The 19,636-nt window shown below is 30.7% G+C and overlaps 1 protein-coding gene across 2 annotated transcripts in view; it reads left to right on the plus strand.

The window, feature by feature from the left end:
* The first annotated feature begins 547 nt into the window (after positions 1-547).
* The window catches only part of LOC115880205 (centrosomal protein of 97 kDa-like), a 34,800-nt gene continuing 15,711 nt past the window's right edge, over positions 548-19,636 (plus strand). Inside the window, exons 1-12 of one of the 2 annotated variants that reach the window (XM_030897343.1) lie at positions 548-774; positions 835-986; positions 1,047-1,205; positions 1,257-1,358; positions 7,459-7,655; positions 9,525-9,608; positions 9,663-9,862; positions 9,916-10,158; positions 10,213-10,501; positions 10,554-10,670; positions 12,138-12,513; positions 15,259-15,396. In XM_030897343.1, coding sequence (XP_030753203.1) covers positions 771-774; positions 835-986; positions 1,047-1,205; positions 1,257-1,358; positions 7,459-7,655; positions 9,525-9,608; positions 9,663-9,862; positions 9,916-10,158; positions 10,213-10,501; positions 10,554-10,670; positions 12,138-12,513; positions 15,259-15,396 — 2,061 coding nt within the window. In that variant the 5' untranslated portion in view covers positions 548-770. The remainder of the gene's footprint in view (positions 775-834; positions 987-1,046; positions 1,206-1,256; positions 1,359-7,458; positions 7,656-9,524; positions 9,609-9,662; positions 9,863-9,915; positions 10,159-10,212; positions 10,502-10,553; positions 10,671-12,137; positions 12,514-15,258; positions 15,397-19,636) is intronic. The other variant, XM_030897344.1, reaches the window with a different exon arrangement.

The raw sequence follows: 19,636 nt of genomic DNA on the forward strand, positions 1-19,636 counted from the left end.
CTATGATTAAGACGTAATTTACCTGATTAACTACGTGTAGTTTTTCTTCAAAAACTACGTCTTTTCCCGTTCATTAACTACATGAAAACTACGTTAATAAACTATGTATTGATATTATGAATAATTTTCCTTTGTATGAGGTGTAATAGAGATAATATGATGTAGATATTATATTTAAAGCCATATTTCTTCTGTTTTCTCAAATACATTATGTGGTTTTAAAGCTTCAATTTATTATAACCTCACCTCAAACCGTTGATATTTGAAAGTTACATACATAGATTACATAAACTACACCCTCTACATAAACTACATTAACTATATGTAATGTAGTTTATATAGTTTTAAAAGTAACATGTAGTTTTCCGAACCTTGGTCAAAGCCTTGGTCACGAGTCACGTTTCCAAGTTCTAAAAGAATCTGTAGCTTTTTCAAAGGATCAAAAAACAGGTGTTGTTAATTTACTACACAGAATATACTACGAAAAATTTAGTATTTTCTAGCACATTCGAATAGTTCTGTTGACTTGGGATTTTTATAACGGGCACATCACTAGTATTAAACACAAACATAACCTGAATTATAAATTTGTTGTGCGTTGATTTTATGCCTCCTTGAAATCTTGGTTCAGTGTTACAGTTTTTTATATATTTAGACATAAAAAACACAAATTAAAAATTTGTTCTTTATTTGGTATACCCTTTATTTTAATAAGTTTCTCGGTTTTAAATATATTAGCAATATAACTTCTGGAAGTAAAGCTGATTACAATGGGTAATTTTGATCTGCAAGTTCTATACTATGAAATATGGAACTGTTGAATTTATTTTTCAGATAGCATTTCTACTATACTAGACTTATCAAATAAGAAATTAAAAAAGTTAAACAAGCCTTCTGTTAAAGACAGTCAAGTAACAGAGTTAATTCTAGATGAAAACGAGTTACAAAGGTTGGATAATATTGATGCATTTGGAAAGTTGGAAAAGGTAATCTTGAAACTCAATATAATAATTTTAGAAAAATCGTCATTATTTTATGTGATCTAGTTATCAGCTTGTCATAATCAATTACTTCGTATGTATGGAGTTTGCAGATTACATAGTTTACAAGTTTTAAATTTAAGCGACAACGGGATCTTAACAATTGAAGGATTAAAAGAGCTAACAAATTTGAAGTGGTTGTGTCTTTCTAAAAATAGTATAAAGGTAAAACTTCTTTTATTTACTTTATGTGTCAGTAAACAATATTTTTTGTAGACTATTGAACATCTAAATAATAATCTAAATTTAGAACATTTGGATCTATCAGAAAATAGTATTACCCATATTTCTGACCTGTCGTTTTTAAGAAATCTGAAGGTAATTTTTTATAGAAATAAATAAGGTTTATGTTTTTTTTATTGAATTGAAATCTTGCTGGTATTGCAAATAGGTATAGATATCTTAAATATTTAAAGTTTTTTAGCAAATTGAGATAGAGGTAATATAGCACAAAGAATGAAAAATTACTTACATTTATTGTTAGTGAAGTGAAATAGGTATTAAAATGTTAACTGAATATTTTTAAGAGTCAATTGTATGGCATTTTTAAATATAATATTAAAAGTGTTTTTATTTTTTGTTTTATAAAATTTAATAAAATATAGCATAATGAAGATAAAAAACCTAGGTATTTTTGAGCTTTATAATTGCCAATACCAATATAATCTTATGTAGGTATATAATAATAATAACTAAATTTTGAAAAATTAAACTTTATAAAACAACAAAATATATAATTATACAGCGCGGAGGCTCCAAGGAGAACAGTAGTTTATATTGAAATGAAATGTTGGCAGCGTATGTAGATTAATTGAAAGCATGTTCTAAAAATATATAGTTTACAGGGTGTCCCTAAAGGAGTTACACTCAAAGTTGTTTTTTTTTGTAATGGAACACCCTATATATTAATCGATTTTCGGATTCAAGGAAAAAAATAAAGGTAAGTTTTATTAAAGAAGCATATATCTATAATGTAAGGATTTTGACATATTTATTTCACATTTTATGAAAATGAAGGGTAAATTTCAATAACAGCTACCTAAATTTTAATTGACCTTGTATAGCCTGATATTTAATTACAGTAACCATTGTAGGTTAAACCAAATTAAAATTTGAGCCAAAGAGTTATACAGGATGAGATAAAATTAATAATAATACATTAGATACTTTTAATAATAATAATGGAACATTAGATACTTTTAAAAGCAACTTACTCCTTTATTTTAAATAGAACACCCAGTATATTATTCCGGTGTTCAATGGGGAATTCATATATCTTCAAATCATTATTAAGTTTGCCTACCCCTCAGACAAAGATTTTCCTAGACATTTTGATTCTTATGATTTTCCATCAGTAGATCTTTATTATTTGAAAAAATCTAGATGGCTGTGATATACTTTTTGTTAATTTAACAAAAATTAAAGGATGTAGAGTAAAATAGTCAACCGTAATAAAAAGATACATGTAACATATTTTATTTATTACATAATTAAAACTAGCATTTTATTTATCTTCTTTTCTCTCATTCCAATCCAAACATAATTATTGTACCTATATTTAAAATTGACGATAAACTATTTTTTTTGTCGCCTCGTGGCCGTCGCGTTATCGGCTATAGTCAAAATAAAATAAAGCAAGTTTCGAGTATTTATTCAAAGCGGATCCTCAGATGCGTTTTGTTTTAGAGAGATTTGACTCTGCTGGATGTTGGATAATACCTACATTAATTATTTGAGTAAATATACATCCGGTAACATACCGGATGTATCTCAAAAGTGGTTCACCCCTATAACTTTATAATTTTTTTTTTCAGATAAAAAAACGAGATTTGGTATGTTAGTATATGACATAAATTAGGATTGATTGACGTATTCAATTGTTTTTGGTCACATCTTGTTTCAACGGAAATGAAGATGACAAGTTTTGATTTTTAAATGGTATATACCCTCGATATATTTTTACATTATTCGATAGAAAATGACACTCTGCATAGAATGAAAAATCATGTCAACTTTTGACATTTTCTCTTAAAAAAATCGTATTTAAATTTCAATCTAGAGTACCATGGCTACCATGGCTGTGTTAAAAATACTAATTAAATTAATCAAGGAGCCTTGGAAAAATAGATTTGATCGTCTAATGTTTTTCGTGTCTTGTCCTGGCCAGTTAAGAGTCCATTTCACTAGCCCGAAAAAGTAGCAAAATAAGCGTTCGATATTTAACGTTCTATGTAAAACTGGCTAGGTATTTTTACACAAATGAAGAAGGAAATTAAAGATAAAGAATTATACTATATCCGTATTGTAGCACATTTTTAGACAACTTCTTTATTTTTAAGATTTTGATGGTCAAACATCAACAAAATATTCCTTATGTTTGAACTAAATTTTCTCGAAAATAAAGACATAATTTAAAATTCCGTTACAATACGGAAATAGATTGAAGTTTTGTGATTACAGTGATATATAATTTATATGGTTTTGTAACAAATTGCTCGCAATTTTATGGCAAATGCTGAAGCTCTGCAAACCCTAATCAAGCCTTAATCAAAGCACACGTGTGTTTGGAATTTTGGGTGCCTTTTGGAAGCCCTAAGCAGATTTCTGAAATATAATATATATTTCTTTCGGCCACACACCCGCTTTACACGAGCTCTGAGAGCGACCCGAAAATACAGCGTAAAAGACTCTTAAAAGATGCCCATTCAGATTAGATAGATGATCATTCTATTCAGAGTATCATTTTCTATCGAATAAAGTAAAAAAAATACCAGGGTCTCATTTAAAAATCAAAAGTTATAAAAAATTTATAGGGGTGAGCCACTTTTGAGACGCACCTGGTACACATAATATTATGTAGGTATGGCAAAAAAAACTATGCCATTTTTATACATTTCGTTAAAAATAATTGGGCGGCAAATATTGAGTTGCACACGGGCGCCTAACACATTAACGGCGGCCCTGGTTAACATAAAATGATTGTCTTTTTGAAAAAATATTTTCATTTTAAAAAGCATATGTGTAGTTCTACTTCGAAAAGCCGCAACAATCATTTCTCTCATGTAATCGACAATAGCAACTTGGTCGAGTTTTGTAAACACTGTCTTTAACATATCCCCATAAAAAGCCCAGACTAGATAAAATCAGGAGCATTTAAGTATTCTATTAATTGGTGAATGCATATTGTATTCACCAACTAATAAAATCATATCAGTTCTCTCTGACGTAGATTTTATCAAATAATAAATATCTACTGACACTAAATAATATAAATGAAAATATCTAGGAAGATCTTTGTTTGAGGGGTAGGCAACCTTAATAGTATTTTGAAGAGACATAAATTCTCCGTTGAATATCGGAATAATACAGTGGGTGTTCCATTTAAAATAACAGAGTAAAATACTTTTGAAGGTAACCAATGTTCAATATTAATTTTGTCTCACACTGTATAACTTTTTGGATCAAGTTTTAATTCGATTTAAAGTACAATAGTTAATTTAACTACATATTAGGCTATACCGGGTAAGTACATTTGGTATATTTCATTTTTCCAGTTTCCTATACCTAATCTCTTAGAGTTTTTCTGAGATCAAAAAATCGTATGTGCACTATGTGAGCATATTTGAAGTGAAACTTCGTACTAACAGCTATTAAGTTGAAGGATTTGAAGGACATGTTTGAAAAAGTATAGTTTGAAATGTTGAAAGAGTAATAAATTAAAAATTAATAAATAATTTGATTCGCTTTCAAAAAATTTGTATTAGTGTTGCACAAGACAAGAATTCTTGTCTTGAAAATCCCCCAATTTCTTGTCTTGTCTTGAAATTCAAGACAAGACATTTTCAAAGAGTCTTGTCTTGCAGATTTCTTGAATGGCAACCTCTTGTCTTGCCTTGCAAGACACTTGAAATTTCTTGCAATACTCTTAAAATTTTACATTCTAACAAAAAGGTAATAATATTTCTATATTTTATTTCGTAGAAAGCGTCCTATACAAAATGTAATACGGAAAAATTACAGTTGAGGGTTGGAACCTTTGGTGTTACACAGCAAAATAAAAACACTAAATCACCACAATAATGCTCAGTTTATAATCATCTGCTGATGATGCTAACATGGTTAGCGAAACGCGCGTCCAGTGTAAAAGTAAAAGTGTTTTGGTGTATTGTGGTGATTTAGTGTTTTTATTTTACGGAAAAATTAACAACGATGCTAATTTTAGCAAAAAAAAAATCTTAACGGACCGCCAACGAACTACGTCAACTCGCCCGTTTGACGAAACAGGAGCCATTACCAAATAAAAGCTGAATAAGAATAATTAAGGTTAAGTTCGATTTATGGCTTTTGGGTTATTATTTCGTACCTAACCTTGTGCGTTAAGTTATTTAAGTATTACTCACTACCAAAAAAAGTTTTAATATGAAATATGAGCAGTATAAATAATATAAGTGTCGATAGTGAACACACAGGGCGTGTTCCGTACATGGGTGTAAGGAAAGGTCATGCTAGAGTGTACTATTTGCGCTATTTGATACTACTTTTTGTTCGCGGAGCAATTTCGTGCATGAAAAGTAGTACCAAATAGCGCAAATAGCGTGCTTCACGAACCCACCATTAATTTCAACTACCGTTAGTTTTTTTTTTATAATACCATTATACCAATATAATTTTCTGTATAATACCAATTACCAATATACGCCATACGGTTTGTTGCCTCGACTTTATTTTATTACATTCTCAACTCTAAAACACTGGCTATGATAGAAAAAAAAAAAATGAACACTGGTCAATATTAATGCCGGGTTTATACAACATTTGCGTAAGTCGTAATCATAATCACAGTCTAATCATCGTCATAATCACAACGCAATTTTAATGTGCGTTTATAGAACATTTTCATAATCATAATTTTTATATCAATGAAGTTGGGTAACATAATTAAAGGCTAAGTTCATGGTAGATGTCAATAGGTTTATGTGGATAGTGGATAGTTTAACTTTTATGATTATGACTATGATTGTGATTACGACTATGTAAATGTTGTATAAACCCGGCATAACTTGCGCAAAAACCTAATTATCACTTAAAAAAATGTATCATTTCTAACTTTTAAGAAATCTTGAATTCAAGAAATCTTGCAAGACTCTTAAATTTCTTGCATATTAAAGTCTTGTCTTGTCTTGAATTCCTTGCAAGAGTCTTGATCTTGCAAGACTTTTTCAAGACTCTTGTGCAACACTAATTTGTATTAAAATGACCATCGGTCCGTCTGAGGACTCCGTTTGGGTCCACGTGCCCAGTTTGGTTCCAATCGACCCATAATTAAGAAAAATCCCTATGATTTCGTCCATTTAGAGACATCGGTTCGAAATGTCGAGGGCGTCATCCTGTAGCCCGTCCCCAATTATGCCGAAATCGATCCACATTTTTCTTCGCAAGATTTGTTCCGCCTTTCATTAATATCTGCGTTAGTGGACTACCGCGGAAAAATATCGGATATGTGGCAGTTCCGATTATTGTGAGTTCTAACTTGATAAAAGATCAGATATGCGCGTTTGTGAATATCAAAATATCTGTACTCGAAACGGTTCGGAGGAGACGGAATGTCATATCTGAACTGCGGGACCGATTGGTTAAAAATCCCTTGCGTGTATGTGTGGCTGTTCATAATATAATCGATAATTATACTATGATCTGTGTATACTGGCAAGATTTCAATTCAAATCAACTTTGCAATTGAAGACTACACGGGAAAAACCAGCTTTGTCCATTTTCATTGGAGCGGAGAAAAATGCAATTTAGTGTTAGCATCTTATCCCCATTCATTAATTTTTAAAGAAATATATTATTTACGATTGAATAAATAGGAAAATGTATATTTCTACTAATTCTGAATTATTAATATTGTTAATTAACGCGATATTCTGAGATACCGATATAAAAATGTCAAAATGCAAAACAAAACGGGAAAAACCAGTGATGTCCAATTAAAGGTTGTATAAAACCTAAATCTAAACTATTATTGTTTTGTTGTAGGAAGAACATTAGATTGAATATTTAACTAAGTTTTCATTAGAATACATAAATTTGCTACATGTAATACATACTAACTCCAAGATGCATGCTTGTCACCCATTCGTAAAGGACATCTCTAATTTTTACCATTTACGCGTGGACTACTCTGGTTTTTACTTTGTACGGCAAAATAACCAAGCTGTAATATCTTTGGGACTAAGCGTATTATTGTTTTCTTTGATGGTGCCTCAAATAACGCTAATATTTGCCTATAAAGTTGTGTCGCTATCTTAATTTCTATGAAAATGTGACATATCTGTTTTTTCCCGTGTAGTCAATTCTAGAAATATTTCTTAATAACAAACTAATAAGTTGCGTAACTAACTATTGACAATAATTTTAGGAGCTGTATCTACATAAAAATAAAATTAACCATCTTGGCCAGTGTGATCGTTTCCTGCCTGTTAGTTTAACATTGTTAACATTAGCAAATAATAATATTGCGGATCTGAATGAGATCTCTAGACTTTCTCATCTGCTTCAACTAAATAAAATCTCAATAGCTGGTAATCCTTGTGTAAATATGACTAGTAACAATATGTATCCTTTTTGGCATGTATGTTTGTTTTAAATTGTGGTAATAACGGTTTTTGCTAATCAGCAATAATATACATTATTTAAATAATATTTTTTTTATAATATCAAATACTGAAATGCTGTAGGTATTTCTAAATATTTAGTGTTATAGATAAAAAAAAGATTAAATAGGCCTGATATAATATTAATAATAAAGACATTATAAAGGGTAATTCTCAACAGATTGATTAAATATTCAAGATCTTTCAGTTTTAAATTATTTACTGTCTTATTTTTATATCCTAAGGCAAAAGAATATAGCCTTGGTGCATTCTTCGCCGGTGCTGCCACCATCGGAGAAAATCGTAAACAACTAATATATACAAATACACGGTTTAAATAGCGAGTATACGAAAAATTTATTATATAGTTATTCTAAAAGTGTTAGGAAGTATAAATTCTAAAAATTCTAAAAATAAAAACAAAAAAGTAAATATTTAGATTACTTCAGAAGGTCTAACTTGTATTATAATTTATTATTCCAGTTAAAAAAAACTTTTTAGATGCGTTCAACTACGGTAGCAAGCATAGTTTTAATCACCGGTTTTGCTAGTGAGGTATAATTCGGCCATAACGAATTTTTTTAAAGGTACATAACTATAATTTTAGAAGATGTTTATAAAACATTTTATTACTAGTTGATTAAAAAAAGTATACCATTAATATTGCAAATTATATTTTATCTTTTCATAGTATATGTCTATTTAATTTTTTGATTATGTAACTGCTTAAATTCATTTTTGCTTTTGATCAAATCGGTGTAAGAAACTATGAAGCTATAAAATGTTGTTTCGGGAGAGTTGAGTTATTGAATGTTATTGTACCCAACAACGCCTTAATTACGCTTTCCTTTACGTGTTAACATTTTTTCGGCAATTTTATTAACATTAGAAATTGGCACAACACAACACGACGCACGACGCCTAGTTCGAATTCTTTTTCACTTATTTTTTACTACCCGAAACAGCGTTACATCACACAAATCTCGTACCTGAGTGTTTTATAGTTTCAGTAACTGTACTAGCAAAACAACAAAATACTTAAATATTATGACAAAATCACGATTTCAATATTTTAATGCGATCAACATGACGGCGCGCGGCGCGGCGGCATAGTCGTATAGTCCTATATTTACCAATAATACAGTTTGAAAAATTTGCTATTACCTGCAATGTCTTTAGCAAATTCGCTCTTGTTGTATCGAGTATGTCACGTTAAAATGGCATTTCAATTTATTTCATCTTAGGATCGCTTGCGTTCGTAGCTCGTAACTTGCATAGGTCGTTCATAATCGAGCGATTTCGGTTGTTTTAATTATCGAGATATTATCATCCATTACCATCATACCAGGACTAGAAAATAGGCCTAAAAACAAAAAATACAATACCTTTTGACGAAAATTTTTTCCGTTTTTTTTACATCTGAGTGTAATAACGATATTTTTCGAAATAACTAACGATTTTTCTTTGTAACCCCAACCAATTACTGTTACCTTTTAAGCATCTTACCAAATGCGCCACTTGATTGACATTTCTTGAAAATTAATTAGCAAACTATTTTGAGACCCGCTGGCATCAACTGGCAATCAGCCGGCTCTCTAAGACATATCTGACATTATACGATAAATGGTTGCAAGTTGACGAATTTCATGCCCTCAATTGCTCTAAAAAATACCATAGAAGTTATTAGTATTTTTATTTTGTGGGATGGATCACATTTTCAGAAAAAGCCTCATATATTTGTAATTAGTATTTTTAAGCCTCATTCATTTGTTTGGTACAATAGCTTACATCTAAGACTGGTGTTAATTAATTTCCTTACCTAAAGATATAGTGGCTTTGATTATCGACCTTTTGTAATTAACTGGTGTCTAAATGTTAATGTTATTGATGATTATGTAGTTGATGCAATTGAAAGGTAGGACTTTGTACTTGATTTTGTACTATTGTATTACTTTATATCTATTTTAAGCTTAAGAGCTGAATGGCTGTATTCACAAGGTCGAGGAAGGCATTTTAGAATCGGCGATCAGTCGGAATTGACACAGTATTTGGCGACAGTTTGTCCATTAACTGGTGAAACTTTAGAGACAGAAGAAGATAGAAAATTAAGACTTATATTAAGTAAAGCACAACATCATCAGCAACAGCTTCGGGAGCAATCGTCAAACTGTAAGACGTACACAGTAAATTACTCTTAAAGAGATTTTAACTTCATTTCATAGTAGGTTCACTTCAACAATCTCCGATTACGCGGAAGAAAATGCAACAAACTAGAAGTTCTCTAAAACTCAATAGGGCATCTCCAGATAGGATGTCAACTAGTTGTTATAACTCACTTGTTGACGATAATGATAAAGCTAGTTTAATGTCACAAAGCATGGATCCTTCAATACTTCTTCAAAATATAGCTTCTCAGAGTATGTCCAAAGGTTTTCCTGAGAAATGTTTGAAGGAAGCTTTTTATGGTAAAATAAATATTTTCGATTAGGAATCAAATTCCACATTACTTGTTCTTGTAGATACTGAACCTATAAATAGTCCTTTACAAGCTGTAACTAAGATGGTACCAGTACCAGAAACTTTGATGAGTCCCGATTATAAACCAACGCCTATTATCGAAAGAATTGGAAAAACTCTGATTCCCACCAGTTCATCGGTAACACCAGATTCAACAAATATTCGTTTATTAAAACAAAATCGAGATTCTACAACTTCTCGTCAAGATCAGTTACAGAGTCAGTCACAATTAAAAGTGGAGAAATCTCCATCCACACCGAAACAACACAAAAGAAAAAGCACCAATATAAGGTATGTTACTTTACTGTCTTGCTATTGTGTACTAATATATTTTTTTAAGCAGCAATAAGCAAGATTTTAATAAAAAATCAATTTTGCATAAACAATCCAGTAGTGAAGACGAATCAGAAATATACGATTCTAAACTTCAAATGATTCAAATAAGAGCCGAAGAAAAACGGTAAGTTTCAAATTCCATACTCTTTTTGTTTAGGTAATTAAATATTATCGCGCAGCCATAACAATAACTTTCCACTTTGTTGTTTTGTATGTCTGTTGTATCTATGAAATGAAGATCGCTGTCATTTCATATGTAAATTTATATGAGAAATGTCATCAATCGTCATTTCTCAGCCAACTGGACGCCGTATTTTTTTCGATCATATACGGGTGGTCCGAACTGTATTCCGGAAACTTCGGCAGTATATTCTTCAGAGAAAAATAAGTTAAAAAGTTCGTATAAATGTATACAGGGTGCTACAAATTCGAGGTGCGAGCATTGGTATCTCGGTAACCGTAATAGATACGAAGATGGTTAAATGATGCAAAGTTGCGCTTTAGGATGTTCACCAACATGCTATCAAAAAAGTTTCAAAAATTTCAAGGATTGCTGCGTTTTTTGGGAAAAACAGATTTTTTTGAAAATCAATTTTATTTTTTCCTGTCGTTAGTTTTTAGTAAATCAAAAAACTAGTTGCACATTCTCATAGCCACTTTATTAGGGCTATCTGATAGTATTTTTAGATTTTCAAATTAACTGATAATTTGTAAGATACAGAGGCTAACTTAATTTTTTTAAATACGGACCTGCATTTTTTATTTCAGATTTTGAAAGAACTCGGTCTCCTGAGTACAATGATAGGCTACACTTAATTTTTTTTTTGTTTCGTAACACTGATATTTCAAATTCACAATAAAAAAAGTTAAAAATAATATTTTTATATTTCTGACCTGGATATTATTTATTTGTATCTTCCAATTGGCTCGATTTTTCTTGAATGTTAATTAGCGCTGATCAATATTGTTGCAATGAATATAATCAGATTAAATAATTTAAGAAACTAGAGTCGGACTTGAAATTATTGTAAATTATAAATAAATAGTTTTGTTGCTGTTAAGACCCAAAACGAAAAAAAAATATATAAAGTGTGGCATATCATTGTACTCAGGAGACCGAGTTCTTTCAAAATCTGAAATAAAAAATGCAGGTCCATATTTAAAAAAATTAAGTTGGCCTCTGTATCTTTCAAATTATCAGTTAATTTGAAAATCTAAAAATACTGTCAGATACCCCTAATAAAGTGGCTATGAGATTGTTCAACTAATTTTTTGATTTTCTAAAAACTAACGACAGGAAAAAATAAAATTTATTTAAAAAAAAATCCAATTTTCTCAAAAAACTTAGCAATCCTTAAAATTTTTGAAACTTTTTTGATAGCATATTGGCGAAGATCCTAAGGCGCAACTTTGCCCCAATTTAACCATCTTCATATCTACGGTTTCCGAGATACCAATGCTCGTACCTCGAATTTGTAGCACCCTGTATATTCGCCAATCGGAACGATTTGCTAATCGGAATAGGTCGTAACAATTAGCTGTCCCGGTTAAAGAGATTACATTGTATTTACATACATCAATGATGTTGTAGGATGCAGAAAAATATTGATAATAGCAACAAGGATAATATTCAGCAGGCCGCTATTTGCATTCAAAGAATGTGGCGGGGATATTATGCAAGAAACAAAAATAAAGACGTGCAAGAAATTTATAAAACTTTACAGAATGATAGATCGAACCAGTTTATACAGAAACTCACTCAGGATATGGAAACGACGAAAGCCGCTCTGGAAAGCGAAAGAAAAATTCAAATGTTGCAAACCGAAGCTATTACTGCATTGTGGAAAAAAATGTCAACATTAAATACCGAAGAGAACTCTGGTAGTAATGTTAGCTTGACAAATTTAACGAATAATCCGGATGTAGTGAAGGAACTGGTGCATACTTGTTCTCTTTTACAGAATCAGGTAATAATTTACATATCTGTACCCTAGAAGCAACCTATGTTAAGTCCAATATTGGCATATTTAATATATGTATACAGGGTGTCCCAGGCTGAGCGTGCATTAGAAGTTTCTAGAGAACTACAATAACTAGATCGGAGATTTTTTGCACATCGTTGTTTCACAATGAGATATATCGATTAAAAATATTTTACATATGGCGGCACTTCCGGAAAAACCGGAAGTTGACAGCAACTTTCTTATTTTAAATGGGTACCCCAGTTTATTACATGCTTAAATTCTCTGTAAAATTTTATGAATTTTGATATGGAACACTCTATACCTAACATTAACTGTTTTTGGGGAAAAAATATTTAAAATTTTTGGAGGAAAAAAACGGCCTGTCAAAAAAATTTGTATAGATTAAACGTCAAATTCAGTGATTACCACAGCCGTTGGGGTTCAAAAATTAAATTGTTTGAATGTCATATAATAGCGGCTGTAGCTGTTATGGAATTGAGGGATTAAAAAACAATCATAAATCATTTTTTTTCAAATGGAAACCTACTTGTCACTAGTGGAAAGGCTTTTTAATTCGTTACTTTTTAATTATACACGTTCCTATACCTAAAATAAATCGTTTTTAAGTTAATTAAGATTTAGTTTTAAATCCTATATTTTTCTGTTTTTTAAACAGTAGCCTATTACTTTAAATGTCAAGCCATGTAAAACTATATCTGTCTATGTCATATTGCCATTAGAGATCACTAAAATAGGAGATGTATTTGCATAAAATCACTTTATAAAGTTTTAGCAGCAGTATTTATAATATACGAAATTCAAATAATTAGTTTTGTCACAGAAGGAAATAAATTGTCTAATGGTTTGACACTTAATGTAGGAAGCTAGATAAAATCAAGAAAAAAATACGCTACTAATATTTATTTTAGGTATAGGAACATGTAAAAAGTAACGAATTGAAAAACCTTTTCACTAGTGAAATAAAAAAGTTGGTTCCTATTTAAAAAAATGAACTATTAAATTTGTTTAATCTCTCAATTCCATGACAGCTACGGCCAATACTATATGACATTCAAACAATTTAATTTTTGAAATAGATAGCCACATATTTTCTCTTGTCTATGTCTATTATCTATGTCCCAGTGGCTGTGGTAATCACAAAATTTGACGTTTAGGATATACAATTTTTTTTGACAGGCAGTTTTTTTTCTTAAAATATTTAAAATATTTTTTTTCTTAAAAACGGTTAATGTTAGGTATAGAGTGTTTGATACCAAAATATATAAAATTTTATAGAGCATTTAAGTATGTAATAAAAAATTGGGGTACTCATTTAAAATAAGAGGTTGCTGTCAACTTCCGGTATTTCCGGAAGTGCCGTCATATTGAAAATATTTTTAATCGATAGATCTCATTGTGAAAAAGCGATGGGCAAAAAATCTTCGATCTAGATATTGTAGTTCTCTAGAAACTTCTAATGAACGATCAGCCTGGGACACTCTGTATACGTCAAGTTACTTAACTTTTTATGTTCTACCTTTTGCCCTTTCTCGTTTTACGCTATCTGTATCAATAACTAAAATAGTTTAAAATCAAATTTAGTCCGATGTCAGTCCTGAGCTAAATGAGCTTAAGTCACGTAAACGCAGTTTGGCTCAAACATCTTTGGGTTAGTTTAGTATGTTTATGCCCACAGGTCCACAGTGACGAAAATTGATTTTGACAGTTTTGCTATTATAGGGTAGTCAATCTAAACTTAATAAAGATAGTAAATTGGTTTGCAACATACATACCTGTTTTTACAATTTCCTGTTAAAAGCTTTCATATTATATCAGTAAGATACTTTTATTTGGACTTAAAATGATTTTGCTTTATTCATTTTGGCATAAACACAGATTATAAACTTATCGTCAAAAGTACTGTTTTTCGTGGTTCCAATTTTCGGAGTCGCGCACTAGTTAGGTTACTAGTTTGCGCACAAGCACGCCCACTTATGGCCTCTAAAGTTGTGCATAGCGCCTGACCGGTCTTGTGACCGGCCCAGTTACGCTGTTTAAACGGGAGTTTATTTTTGCGCACAAGAAAACTTACTCGTTTGCTCATCGTCATAAAAAACAATTTTCGTACCACGAATTAGGGACAAGATTTTTATCTGTATACTTATAGGATACCTAATATATAAGTCCGGTTCTACAGCGTGATCAGCCTTCCGGTTCCTTGCCGCCATTGCCTTCTGTCCATCCAGTCATCGGCTTGTAAATTGCGCAATGACGTTGCCTTTGTTACCCCCTTTAACCTCTCGGGGTCTTCCTCGTTTTCGTTTTGCAGTTGGGATCCATTTCATTATATTATTTGGTAATCTTTCTTCTCCGATTCTGTTTACATGCCCATACCAGATTAATTGTTTTTTTTTTATTTCTTCTAGGATACCTAATCTGCGGCATAAATAGGGACCTAATATAATTTCAGCTTTGTTAAGTTCTGTAAATATTTTTTTCTAATATACAAATTATGTTAAGTCACTCAAAAAAAAACGTTTACATTTCATTTAAGTTTAAAATAAGTTGTTTGTATGCCAAATATTACAATCATAGGTTTAAAAATAACCGACTAATTAGGAAATAACTTCAAAAAAGAACTTTAGGTTCGTTTTTTTTTTCAAAACTATGTTTTGTGACTTAATATAGTTTGCTTCTAGGGTACAGATTTGGAGTTTGACTAAATATAACCTGGGTTATATTTTTTAGGTGCAGCAGTTACAAAACTCTATGCAAGACATTTTTAAAGTTATGACAGTGTTCAGTCACAGTACTGGACTTAATCATTATTTAAAAGAAAATGGTATAGCTACTCAAACAGAGATTATAGCCGTTCACACACCACAGGTATTTCGTTTATTTTTAACATATTATTTGTTATACCGGATCGGCATTTCTGTTCTTGGGTGCCGATTTTCGTGTATACGAAGAGTACGGTCAATACACTCCGTATAATAAGATGTACCAATTACATTTTTCTTTCTCCGACTTACTAGATTACCATAGTGATTTATTCCTAGACATGTAAACCCCGATCCAAGACTTCGCTTGCCTATAAGGTGTACAGAAGTCACTCGTTTTACGCGGCGGTTATATATTTTTTTAAAAAACACGCAAAAAAAAAGACTTCTACAGGGTCCGGCAATAGTGCGTCGGACATCTGTAGCTCATAGAATAAAAAACTTGGGAATTTTGTTTAAGTCATTGCAAATCTAAAGTATGTACGAGGATGTATTTCAGGAAAATATTTTAACTTCTATAGGCTGGGGTCAAAAAAGCGTGAGTGGATCGGGATTATTTTTTTAAAATGAAACACCCCACATATTATATTTTTGGCTTCCTTTCAAGTCATTTTACATAATCCTAAGATATGAGTATATATATTTCGACAATTTTAGAGATATTAATAAATAAATAAAAATATGTATATGTATTTTTGTAAGAACTGTCCTGAAATCAAAACTATATTCGGTATTTACTTTAGATAGTCTATGGCTTACTTTGCTATAAATATCGTAATTTTAAACCATACAGGATGTTCAAAATTCCATGCCAAACTTTCTAAAATATAAAATAATTTTTCTTTAATTTTTTTAAATGGAACACCCTGTATATTATTTTTTTACTAGACGGAGAGTTAAAAAATGAACATTTTTTGTATTTAAAGTATTTCAAAATTTTTAACGGTTTTGCAGATACTTTTAATTTCAAGAGAAAATGTTTAATAAACGTTATTATTATTATTATTATACAGGGAGTATTATTTCATATGGCTGTTTCATTGGTAAAATAGGCGAGAAAAATCATTGGGTGGCTTTGATAAAGATTTACTGTCGAAAATGTGATATGAAAAATAAAACTGCGAATATCTGCGAAACCGTTAAAAATTTGGAATACTCTATATAAATACATTTTTTAATTCTTCATCTATAGATAAAATAATATGTAGGGTGCTCCATTTAAAAAAGGAAGGAACATTATTTTATATTTTAAAAAGTTTGGCGTAGAATTTTGAACATCCTGTATGATTTACGATTACCATATTTATTTTCCTGTTTCTTAGTTTCCTGTAGCAAAGTAAGTATAGACCATCTAAAGTAAATACCTAATATAGTTTTGATTTCAGGACAGTTCTTGTATTTGTAATATTTTTTTTAAAGGTTGAAAAATATATTTTTTTATTATCAGTTATCAATATCTCTGAAATTATTAAAATATATTTACTCATATCTTAGGATTATGTAAAGTGATCTAAAAGGTAGCCAAAAATGCAATAATATACGGGGTGTTCCATTTAAAAAAAATCATCCCGACCAAACCAAACCAAACCAAACCAAACCCTATAGAAGTTAAAATATTTTCCTGAAATACATCCTAGTACATATTTTAGGTTTGCACTTAAACAAAATTCCCAAGTTTTATAATCTAGGAGCTACATAAGCCTGACGCACTATTATTGCTGGACCCTGTATATACTAATTTATATCAATTGCTAAAACTAGATATGTAATTGTGTATTTTTATATCAATATACACAGTGTATGCAAAAAAAGAAAAAAAAAACAAAGGAAACCCTTCTTATTCAGAACCTAGAAATTAGTTGAATAAATTAGTGGTTTCATGTATACTTTATATACTTAAACATTTACGATCATTCACAATGTATAAAAAATACAAATTAAAATTAATAGAATATCCTAGCAACAGCTTAAGATACTTTTAGACGGTCAGTTCAGGTTTTCCTTCAGTTGTCAGTTAGTGTATGTTCAAATACAAAAAAAAGACTGAAAAATGATGAAAAGCTGAAACTGAAACGGAGCCCTGACTCGATGGATTTTTCAAAGTTTTTATATCAGTTGTCAGTTAAAATAATATGTAAACAAACATGGCAGTTCATGTGTCAGTTTTCGCAGTAGCATAATAAGACTTAAGCTGCATTCAGAACGTCGCAATTAGTGGTGGTAATTTTTAATTATTGGAAAAAGTTAACAAACTTTTGACTTTTCCACTGCTTGAAAACTTGCGAAGAATGTCATTTTGGCCTTTGATTATCACCCGTCAAGAAAAATGTTGGCTAGAAATCAAAAGTTTATTGTTTTATAAGCTAAATATTGTGCTTTCTCTATGCACACAACAGACTACCGCAAGCTGTTGTTAGGATATTTTATTGATTTTAATTGTGTTTTAACTAAAAAGTATAAAGTGTAACTGAAACCACTAATTGGGAGGTTGTGAATGAAGTTATACAGGGTGTCCCAGGCTGAGCGTGCATTAGAAGTTTCTAGAGAACTACATAATCTAGATCGGAGATTTTTTGCATATTACAACGACATCTATGGATTAAAAATATTTTCAATATGGCGGCACTTCCGGAAATACCGGAAGTTGACAGCAACTTTATTATTTATTTTAAATGGGTACTCCCATTTTTTATTACATATTTAAATTCTCTCTCAAATTTTATGAATTTTGATATTAAACACTCTATACCTAACATTCACCGTTTTTGAGAAAAAAAATATTTAAAATTTTTCAACGAAAAAAACTGCCTGTCAAAAATATGTGTATAGCTTAAACGTCAAATTTATTGATTACCACAGTCACTGTGACATAAAAAGATGACATGTGGCTATCCATTTCAAAAATGAAATTGTTCGAATGTCATATAATAATGACGGCAGCTGTCATGGAATTGAGCGATTAAAAAATTATCATAAATCATTTTTTTCAAGTGGAAATCCACTTTTTTTATTTCACTAGTGAAAAGGCTTTTCAATTTGTTACTTTTTGACTATAGTCTTTTTGACTATATGTTCCTATACCTAAAATAAATTGTTTTTAAGTTATTTAAGATTAGTTTTAAAGCGTATATTTTTCTTGATTTTAACCAGTAGCCTATGACTTTAAAAGTCAAGCGATGTAAAACAGTAAATCTGGCCATGTCATATTGTGACACTTTGTTCAAAAAGCAGTATGTTATCGATCATCATTTCCAAGCCAACTCTCGACCATACGGTATATTATTAATAATATCAACTACTAGTGTATACCCGCGACTTTGTTCGCATCGAATTAATCATTTGTAATGGTGATGATAAAGCAAAGCAAGAATTTCCATTAACATACAAACTGGATAAAATTTTCTCACATTTATGTCAGCACGAGAAAAAACAATATGGCGATATTATTATATAACTTGGTAATATTTGAGAGGTAGTTTCATCTCGTTGGAATTTAACTTTCGAAAAATCCGTTTGCCAAAAATAAGCTTTTTACGTCAAACAGTTTAAGCAGAATCGTGGTTAAGAAATTACCCAACTTTTTGAAACACCCTGTAAGATTTTTTAAAAAATTTCAAAATATGTAAAAAACCAAATAAATTATCCTTGTCCAAGCGTTTTCCCGAAGGACTAACCGTTTTTTAAATAACAAATATTGTAATATTTGAGGGGCGTTTTCACCCGCTTGCAATTTGAGATTCGAGAAACCCCTCCTTATCGAACCTCTACACCCCACAGTCAATCTGTTTGCCAAAAATCAGCTTTAAACGTCAAGCAGTTTAAGCAGAATCGTGATTACTCAATGGTCATATTTTATGAAACACCCTGTATAAATTTATAAAAAATCTTAAAATATGTAAAACAACAAAATAAAATATACGTGTTTAAGAGTTTTTCCGAAAAACTTACCGGTTTTTAAATAAAAAATATTTTAATATTTGAGGGTTAGTTTTACCCCCTTAGAATTCGAGTTTCGAAAAATCCCTTCTTATCGAACCTCTACACCCTAAAGTCAATCTGTTTTCCAAAAATCAGCTTTTTACGTCAAGCGCTTTAAGCAGGATCGTGATTAATCAATGACCAGATTTTTCGAAACACCCTGTATACATTTTAAAAAAATCTTAAAATATGTAAAAAACAAAATAAAATATACGTGTTTAAGCGTTTTTTTCCGAAACTCGACCGTTTTTTAAATAAAAAATATTGTAATATTGGGTGGTTTCACCCTCTTGGGACTGGAATTTCGAAAAATACCTTCTTATCGAACCTCTACACCCTAGAATCAACCTGTATGCCAAAATTGAGCT

The sequence above is a fragment of the Sitophilus oryzae genome, unplaced genomic scaffold (assembly GCF_002938485.1).
Source record: "Sitophilus oryzae breed Bouriz unplaced genomic scaffold, Soryzae_2.0 scaffold_1620_pilon_pilon, whole genome shotgun sequence".
NCBI lineage: Eukaryota > Metazoa > Arthropoda > Insecta > Coleoptera > Curculionidae > Sitophilus > Sitophilus oryzae.